Source organism: Elephantulus edwardii, unplaced genomic scaffold, assembly GCF_000299155.1.
Source record: "Elephantulus edwardii isolate Elephantulus edwardi_28Jun2011 unplaced genomic scaffold, EleEdw1.0 scaffold00037, whole genome shotgun sequence".
NCBI lineage: Eukaryota > Metazoa > Chordata > Mammalia > Macroscelidea > Macroscelididae > Elephantulus > Elephantulus edwardii.
The window spans coordinates 7,627,427-7,636,887 of record NW_006399787.1 but is presented as its reverse complement, the minus strand read 5'-3'; the positions used below and the strand labels follow the sequence as shown (position 1 = coordinate 7,636,887).

Here is a 9,461-nt window from a genome sequence, read left to right as displayed (position 1 = left end):
AAAAATATATATTAAAAAGGAAAGAAAATATATGCAAGCCCATGTGTGTCGGGCCACCTGTACATTCCTCCCCTCCCCAAGGAGAATCCTTAATTCTTATCAGGTTTTCTTAGCCTCCCTAACTCGAGAGGTTAGAAACTAGGTAGGTAACCTGAAGGGTCATTTTCAATAAACTCATTATTTCAATCAGTCTCGGTTCTCAGTCCTTGCTCTTGAAAATACATCTTTGGATATTACATGTAAATTGTATGTGCATGCATGTCCCCAGGGGCAGTGCCCATGTAGATGTAGCACTTGGGGATTTCCTGTTCATCTCCTATGGTGCTGGTTCTCTAAGATCAAGGTCAAGCAATGACCCCATCAGCCTAGTCTCTACAAAGTGCTGGATAAATTCCTCTTTGCTCTACCCACTGTGCCTATTGAATGAAATAGCCAGCCTATATTAGCTGCACAAATAATGTCTTAAAAGTAACACAACCTAGGTTTTCAGTGTCGATAGATAACTTTGGCACTGAAAGAAGAGAGGAAGAGAGAGAGAGAGAGAGAGAGAGAGAGAGAGAGTGTGTGTGTGTGTGTGTGTGTGTGTGTTGGTGAAGATCCAGTCTGAGCTCATCTGGAGTCTGAGGTCAGAGTCTCTGACGTCCACCACGTCCACCACGATCCTCACAGGCCAGAAAGGAAGCTCTCCTAGGTGTCTGATGTGGAAAGCTTCAGGGAAAGGAAAATCTAGTTGAGAGATCAAAGAGTGGTAGACTAGCAGCTGAATGGGTCGGAGCCAGAGAAAAAGGTCACAACATGACTCAAAAGAAATGGGGGGGGGGACAGGGGCTGAGTGTCATTTACCAAATGGCCCCTAGCTATGGGAAACTTTCATTAACTGCACCATTATAATTCACTTCCAGCCCGAGTTCCACCCCTCTCTCTTCCTCCCACTTTCTCCCTCCATACTCCCCCAGGTCCGCCAGGCTTCCTTAGTGAAACCAAACTGGCCGCCTTTTGCTGAAGGCTTCATTATTACAGCTCCTGCTTGTGCTAATAATAGCACCCAGCAACAAGAACAGGAGGAAAACCATACAGTTTCCAGTCCTTAATGACAGCTCCATGTCTCCTGCCTAGGTGCATGAAATCAAGGGTCTTGGAATTCTAAAAGTCCCTGAACATAAAATCACAGCAACGAAAAGAGGGAGGCTGCAGGCGAGCAGGTGCAGATATGTACGAAGAGGCAGGTAACAGTCCTCCCAGTCGGAGACACCGTACAGCACCCACACTGGTCCACAACTAGACAGGCGCCCCACACATCCAAGTTCAAACTCATGGTATAATGCTAGGGCTGCACCCACCTCTCTTTTACTTGCTGGCAGTTCATGACTCTCAATCTCTGTATTCTCAGGCTGCACAGCTTTTGACCCATGTTAAGAGTGAGCAACGAGGGTGGGGGCTGGGAGCACCTTGCAGGCTCTTCCAGGCGAAAACAGGCTTGCTTTTTATTAATGAGCTTATGAGAAAAGCCAAGCCAGGCCTTTAAGTGAAATATGTGATTGGTAGCCAGGCTGAGATGGGTTTTAGAATTAACTCTTCCTACAGTCTGCTATGCATTATCACCCCCAAGTTAATTACCCCTGAGGATGAAAATAGGTTTCATGACTCATAGACACCAATACAACGTTTGGCAGCAGATGAAAATGCAAGGACACATTTGCAGGAAGCTGACACACAAACTATTTATATTTGGGGAGATTCTTAAAAAGGTGAAACAGGCACCTCCTCTCTTCCAGGATTAAGAAGCTGCAGGAGATGCATCAATTGCCATTTATGCACACCCCGACATGACACACATACACACACAGAGAAAGAAGATACACAGAGTCATGGTTTCCATCCCTTCAACGACGGTGGCAACAAAGCAGGAACAGAAACTAAAAGGGTGTTATTAACAGCAAGTTCTAACACCAACCCAACGTCTCCTTCAGAATTCTGAAGTGACCAGTGATTTGTTTTTCCCTAAACGTGCCTGAGCCCACACCCACCTTTCCCCTCTCTCTCTCCCTTTGATGGAGGTGGGGAGGGGGAGCCAAGTCTGCTCCCTTATTTCTCTGCTGGGGTACCGGATCGTCCAGGCTAGGCTAACCCCGCCCAGGAACGGGGTGTGGCCTGGAATGGCTTCAGATAGGATCTCCGGGTTTGGTTTTGCTTCCTCTCTTCGGTTTTCTACTCTTCCATTTTGCCTCCCAGGAAAGTACAAGGTTCAAACTGGATGATGCTTGTTTTGCTCCAGTTCTAGGAGGTTTCGAGGGGGGCTCGGAGTTCAAAAAGCCCTTCCAGTGCCCTGCCCCTTCTTCATCCTTCCCAAATGCTGCCAAAAAGTTCACTAGAGGAATAATTGCATTTCCTCCCTGGTAGAAATGGATTTTATTTGCTGTCATTAAGTGACCTTTACACCTAAGGAGCTTTTTTCTTCCTTAATGGCTCCCCTTCCCATCTCTGGCTTTTAGAAATACTTATCAAAAAGGGAGGGAGGGGAAAGCCTCCCATGTAATGAGGTGAATACTGCTTTTGCGACGCTTCAGCTACAAGCTGCGGGGAACCCTCCGGGCTGAGCAAGCTTCCCCAGAGCCCACTCCCCTCCCCACCGCCCCTGACGACTCCCAGCTCGGTGGCATTTTTGTCTTACATGTGCAACAGCCGTGATTTCTGCCACATCTAAGAGGCAAAGCACCCTTGTTGGCTTTTTTTTTTTTTCTTACTTGCACAATTCACAGTTACACTGGGTATCAACATATACTGATGGCCACAGGGCGAAGCACTAGAAAAGCATTCTTGACAACGCCAGTCACAGCTGGGTCTTTTATTTTTTTTGGAAGGGAAAGGGGCGAGGGATAGACTTGCTGAAGAGTAAACAGAAATCGCTTAGTCAGCAACTGTCGCTCCCCAGGAGGTGAATGTAAATAGCTTGGTCCCAAGGGGGAGGGGCAGCCCAGCAGCCCAGGCCTTCCACAGATGCCACCTCACCTCGGGGAGCGCTCTGGGAGCGGCTGGCATTGGTGCCCCTGTCTTGGAGCAGGGGTCTGGGTCCTAGAAAGACAAACTTGCTGACTCAAGGCAGAATTAATATCAATTGAATTTATTACAAGTTACTAAGCTCCAAGGCACATTACAGTGTTCTGTTAACTACAGAAATGTATAAAGGACAAACAGAGCAGATTCTCCATGTCTAGCGTTTCGCTCTACTGTTCAAAAGCATCCGTGCATCAATAAAGCAAAAAACAAAACACGTGAAGATCCAACACATTCAGATCAGGAGAAACAAACCGAAACATTTCCCTCACAAACTTGCAACGAAAAACACCCCGGCCCCCCCACACTCCCCTCACCATTTTGCAAACAGAAAAAACAAAAAGTAAAGTGAAGACTCAACACTGAGGGTTGCTTAAGAAGCTTTCACCATTTTTTATAGCATCTTTTTTTTTCTTTTTAATTTTTTTTAAATTTTTTTTTCTTTAGGCAGCAACACTGGCCTTGGGGGGAAAAAGTCTTTTTTCTTTTGTGTTGTCTTTTTTTCCTTTCAGAGTGCATAACATTTAAAAAATACACACCAGCAGCAGTCGTTGCTAAGGGTTATTAATTCTGTACCTAGGCAAACACTCTGCCACCAAATAAATGCTAACGAGTATGATGCAAATGACCCAACCAATATACTGCTTAACACAAACCAGCTTATCCTTCAAATGAAGAAGTTACATACCTTTGTTTCAAAATATAGAAACATACGACGAAAATAATGTCTATACATAAGACTAACTTTTTGCAGTTTGTTATATTCACAATTCTACATTTTGGGGGAAGGGGAGGGAGGGAAGGAAGAAGGAAGGGTGGGGGAGGGGCCCTCTGGATTGGAGAGGAGCTGGTCTAGGGCAAAAGAGGCTGTCCTGTGGTTCAAGGGTCTCTCTCCTTTTTCACTTTAACATCTCCGGCTAAGATAGTCGCGATTTCGCCCTGCATGAAGGCCCAAGGTACATTTGACCCGACCAGGGGGCATTTCTCTCCGCTGGGGCAGTACACCTCGCCCGTGGCCCCCTGCGCCTTGATGCTTTCTCTGGAGCAAGGGAAGCAAAATTTGTGGCTGGGGACTGATGGGCACTGAACGAAATGCGTGTCCTCCAAACGTTCGTGACAAATGGTACAGCAGAGGGGCCCGCTGTTGGCCATGGGGGAATCCGGAATGTTTTGGGGATGCACTTGGTCCATGCCAGGGTGGGCGCTGGGAGGCGGGGGAGCCACCTGCAAATTCAGGTCCCCGTTACGTGATGTCAAGCGGCGTTGCCCAGGCACGGAGGCCGGTGACACGGGGCTGCTGCTGTTGCGCCGCGATGACGCGGTGGTCGAGTGCACGGAGCTGCCATCCTTGGGTGAGTGGGCCGTGCCCAGAGTGTCCGCCACCGACATAAGGGCGGCCATGGGGGATGGGCCATTCTGGGGGGCTGACTCAGGTGGGGTGGTCCGATTGGAATGGGGTCCCAGGGGTGGGGGCGGCCCCCCAGCTGCGTGCCCCGGAGCTGCAAAGCCCCCCGCCGACATGGTGAGCTTCAACGCCTCGCTCTGGTTCGTCATCCACTGCTGCCTCTGTTGCTCCTCGCCCAACTTCAGCGCCCCCTCGGCCGAGTCCGGGGGCTCGGGGGATGCCTTCCTCTTGCGCAGGCTGGAGGCTGCACCCCGACCTGGAGGGGCAGCAGGCGGCAGGGCCCCGGTGCCAGGTGGTGCGCTGGGGGCGCGGCTTAGGCTCACCAGCGCCGTGGGCAGCATGGGGCAGCTGGCGTCCAGGTAGGGTTGGGGCAGCATGTCCGCGCCGGGCACGCCCTCCTTGAAGAAGCGCACGGCCTCAGGCAGCAGGTCCCCCAGCAGACGCCAGTCCCCGGAACCATGCTTCTTCTCATACTCCAGGTACTTGAAGCCTGAGGACAGTCCCCGGCCAAAGTCCTTCATGCAGTCCTGGTACATCTGCTTGGCCACCCCAGACGCGCTGGAGTACACGTTGCCCGAACCCGTGGGGTACTCAATGAACAGCTTCAGCTCGTAGTCCATGCCGGGCTTGGACACGGCGTCGAAGGCGAAGACGCGGCCCAGCAGCGAGTGGTCCTTCTTGAAACGCACCTCATAGGGCGTGCAGCCCGCCAGCGTGAGCAGCGTGTCGCGGACCATCTTGGGCTTGTTGGCCCACTCCTCGGCGCGGTTGCGCAGGCTCTCGCTCAGCTCGGCCAGGGCCTCGGCGTTGCGCTGCTTCTCCTTGAGCTCGCGCTCCTGGTCAGTGCTTGACACTGACCCAGGCCTTTTGGCACTGGCGCCCACGCCCACCTCTGCCACCGACGACGAGGTCGAAGACGACGCCGAAGACGATGCGGCCGGCACGCCTGGGGTGCCCCCGAGACAAGCAGGACCCCCGGGAGCCCCTGGGGGCGCGGGCGTCGGGGGCCCACGGCTGCTCAGCCCGTGGGGCGGTGGTGGGGGCAGCACAGCGGCGCTGGCAGGTCCGTTAAGCAGCGTCTGCGGCAGCAGGTTGGGGGGCACTGTGAGCTGGGGCCCTCCGCCACCTCCTGGGTTGGGCAGCCCTGCCACCAACCCACTGTGCGTCCCCCGCCGAGATGCCACCGACGCCGCAGCTGAGGACGAATTGGGACTCTGGCGGTTCAGTTCTGGGGGTCCCTCTTCCGTGGTTGGTTTGGGGAAGCCGTTGGGCCCCCCCAGGCCGTTGGGCAGCCGCGCAGCGTGGCTGCCGCTTCCCAGGCTCACCGGCGGCGGGGGGTACTCGAAGCGGCTGCGCTGTTCCGCGGCGGCGGCAGCGGCGGCTGCGGCTGCGGCAGCACTCAGGCCATAGCGCTCCAGGCCGGACGGGGCCGCCAACACTGCAGGTTTGCTGGAACCGTCGACGTGGTTGAGCTGTTGCTGCTGCTGTTGTTGCTGCTGCTGTTGCTGTTGCTGTGCCGCGGCTGCTGCTGCGGCGGCTGCCGCCGCCTCCTTGGCCGACAGGGCCACTGTCTTGACCCCGACGGGCGGCGGCGGCCCCGGGGAACGGCCGTCCTGGAAGCAGCCGTGCGCCCGCTTTAGTTGGCGCGCAGTTTCGATCACGAATTCGATGCGATCGGCGCCCTCATAGTTGACGCAGCCGCGGCACACGGGTTCCGAGAAGTCCCAGATCATGGCCCAGGGCATGCGGGGCAGGTCGCACAGGTAGCAAGATTGTCTCCGGGACGAGGACACCTGCGCCGCGGACATGTTGCCGGCCCAGGGGAAGGTAGGCCGCTGCCCGGGTTGTCTCCGCGGCGCCTTCTCCTCCGGGACGACCGCTCGGCTGCGGAGGGAGTCCGGCTGCGGGGGAGGGAGGAGGAGGGCGAGAAAGTTCTGCCCCAGGGGCTGGAAGGAGCGCGCGTCTCCACCGCCGGCGTAGCGCCTCTCCGCGGGGGCTTAGCCGCCGGGCGGCCGCCTGCTCCTCACCCCCACCTCCTACTGCGGCTGTCTCGTTGGGGAGGGGAGCTCAGGCGCCTTCTTCCTGGTACCGGAGACCCAGGCTGGAAGCTCCGACCCGGGGGGAGGGGGCGGGTGCCCGGCCGCCGCTGCCTCTTGAGCCCCCTCCCCGAAGTGGCTGGTGCGTGGAAGGTCGAATAGGGTTGCCTCTTTCACTCGCCAAGGGATACCCCTACGAGCTGCGTCCTCTCCCCGCCAGGCTCCCTGGGGCGAGGGCTAGAGGGCTCGGTGCCACCCGGTGCCCAGGTCCAATCTTGTTGAAGCTGCTGCTTTCCCGAAGGGCCGGGGAGGGAGGGGTGGTGGCAGCCGAGAGAGGCGCTTCTCCCCTCCGCAGCGTCGGCCGGTCCGCTGGCGGAGGCTGGCTTTGCGCGGCCGGAGGGAGCCGCCGCGGCCACTGCTTCCAGGACGCACGAGAGGAGAGGAGTGCACGCACGCAGGCTCCCGTCGCCCCGGGCCTGGCCGGCGCCCGGGCCGCGCGGTTGGCGGCGCTCACATTGGCTGCAGGGCGCTAGCGCGGCGCCTCGGCCCGGGTCGCATCCCTTCCCGCTCGCGCTCGCCCGGAATGTGAGGTTGTGATTGTTACTCTACGTTCCGGAGGCGCGTCTCGGCGCTCCCGCTCGGGCTGCGGCTCGCGCTGTCCCCGGCTTGGCCGCGCGGGATGCCGCCCGGGCGGAGCGCTGACGTCACCGCCATGCTCTGCACCAGTTCCCCCCACCCCCCCTTTACACTTCCTCTGTGTGGAGCCCACTTGTTGCTCGCGAAGGGCGCATGCGCGGCCCGGAGCCCAGATTCCTCCCCGTCGGCCCCTCCCCCTCGCCTCCGCCCTCCCCTCCCCCTCGCCGTGTGTGTACAACAGCTGAGGCCGGGCGAGCTAAAGCTGGAAGCCCAGGGCTGGGGGTGGAAATTAAACAGACGCTGACCTTTCCCTTCCCCGCCCGGCTTTCCGAAGTAAAAACGCATTTAGGAACCACAAGCATCGTTTCCGAGCCCCCCACCCCCAGCTACCCCCCTTCTCCACCCGCGGCAGGGAATTTAAACGTCCTGTTTCAGGACTTGCGCTGTGAATTTCATATAGGGAATTACTCATTTCATGAAATGCGATGAAATCATCTCCCCTGGTGGGATGTCGCACCCTTTGCCACCACGGATGCCATAACACCTGCAAAATTATTTAGCTTTCTTCCAATCTTCCAGAAATTGACTTTTCTATGTGATTGTTTTTGTTTGTGACCTAGTGTAGGAACCCGGGCTTCCACGAAGAAGCTCGACGCATCCAGGGCGAGCTTTCCCCTCCCCCATCCGCACTCTAAAAATTTTGGCTGAACGTCTAAAGAAGCTACGAGCACCCGGAGGCCTTTAAGGAAAACAAGTCGGCTGGCTGCGCACAGCTGCTGCTGGGGGCAGGAAGGGGGAGGTGCTGGAGAGGCCAAATAGGTGAGTGGCTTGTTGTGTTTTTTTTTTTTTCTTCTTCAACATTTTATTGTGGTTTGGGTGAAAGTTTACGGAGCAAATTAGTTTCCCATTCAACAACTTAACACACATTTTGTTTCGTGGCATTAGTTGAAATCCCCTCCGCGTTAACAATTCCCATTCCCCTTCTCCCTGGGTTCCCTGTCTCCATTGGTCTATCTTTCCTAGCCCCTCTTGCCTTTTGAACTTTATTTTTGGGCACAAGCTGCCCTTTTGGTCTCCTTGGCTGTGAGTAGTTTTTCTGGGTTTGAGCAGAGAAGGCGGGGGCAGCATTTAATAGTGATCTTTGCAAAGCACAGCACAGTTTCCAAAGTACTTAATCACGTGCAGTGATTTCCTTACATGTGGAATGACCTAAATGGCTGGGAAAGGCGCTGGCTTTCTTTCCCTTACAGAACGACTGGTCAGTTTTGCTTACTGCAGGACAGATATGTTGGTTGCACTGTGGTTGACATATTTCAACCGAATCTTCAGCTGAACATGTTTGCTGCCTTTTACTTAGTGAAAAATTGAGATAAGCCTGGGAAAGTCTGGAGGAAGGGAAGCAAAATAATGGAATCCAGACACTGGAATTCTGGCAGACCCAGTAAGAATTTCCTGTTCAGTATTTACTTGTTTTGTGACCCTGGGCTAGTTACCTAACCTCACATAATCTCGATTGTCCATCTGTAAAATGGGAACAATCATCTCTCGTTTAGGGTTGTTTGAGGTTTCCATTCATTTCTGTAATGACAGGAGGCAGCTCTTACTAAGACTTGCAATAGGCCAGACGCTGTGCTAGATCACGTGCTCTCATGGCTTAGGAGTAACACTGCAATGTAGAAATAAAAATAGATTTCTGTCATTAAATCCATTTTATAGACCAGAAAAGTAAAGAGGTTATCTAATTGGCTCAGCATTACATAGTTTGTAGACAAAGTTGGGATCTGAATCCTGCAAATCTAAACACATTACCTTCCCAGATGTGGCGTCGGAGTGTTCAAAGGTCCCACCAGCCCCCTCCCCATTCCGCTTTGCAGTAGCCTATGATCCCAGGAAAGCTACTGTTCAGATACACCTTGGTGAGGAAAGCCCAGCCCCCTCTTCCAAACAGACCTTCCCACTGCGTTCTTCCATATATAGAAGTTGCGGGTCTGTCACTGCCATGGACTGGAACATAAATAACACCCTACAGTATGTAAGGCACAGCTAGCCCACAGCATGTGTTGATCATTATTGTATTAGTAATTGTATTGGTGCTGTGGCCTGTTAGCATGTGAAAGTACTTTGTAAACTGCCTAAAATGCAAGGGTCATTATTCATATCGCTACAATTACCACTAATTGTAATACCAGGAACATTTTTTTTCTTCCCCCCCCCCCCCGCCTTTGACCTTCAGAGCCTCTGCCCCCACCCAGCATGCCCCAGTACCTCATCCTTACTCTTCTGGGGTCTCAGGTTTGAAGGGAAGGGGGGCCTTTTAAGAGTAGGCAGAG

At 54.4% G+C, this 9,461-nt stretch overlaps 1 protein-coding gene across 2 annotated transcripts; it reads right to left on the bottom strand.

Annotated features, from left to right (window-relative positions):
* Positions 1 to 3,105: 3,105 nt before the first annotated feature.
* Positions 3,106 to 7,143, bottom strand: IRF2BPL (interferon regulatory factor 2 binding protein-like). Of its 2 annotated transcripts, XM_006884657.1 has the most exons (2): positions 6,043 to 6,736; positions 3,108 to 6,006 (listed from the first exon to the last, which is right to left on the bottom strand). In XM_006884657.1, the coding sequence occupies exons 1-2, from the start codon at positions 6,265 to 6,267 to the stop codon at positions 3,934 to 3,936; spliced, it is 2,298 nt and encodes a 765-aa protein (XP_006884719.1). In that variant the 5' UTR covers positions 6,268 to 6,736; the 3' UTR covers positions 3,108 to 3,933. The 2 variants fall into 2 exon arrangements, with proteins under 2 accessions (XP_006884718.1, XP_006884719.1); XM_006884656.1 differs by having other exon boundaries at positions 3,106 to 7,143.
* Between the last annotated feature and the right edge of the window lie 2,318 nt (positions 7,144 to 9,461).

What these genes read in the sequence shown, in the direction of transcription:
- IRF2BPL (XM_006884656.1), bottom strand. Translation starts at nt 6,267, where the DNA reads ATGTCCGCGGCGCAGGTGTCCTCGTCCCGGAGACAATCTTGCTACCTG.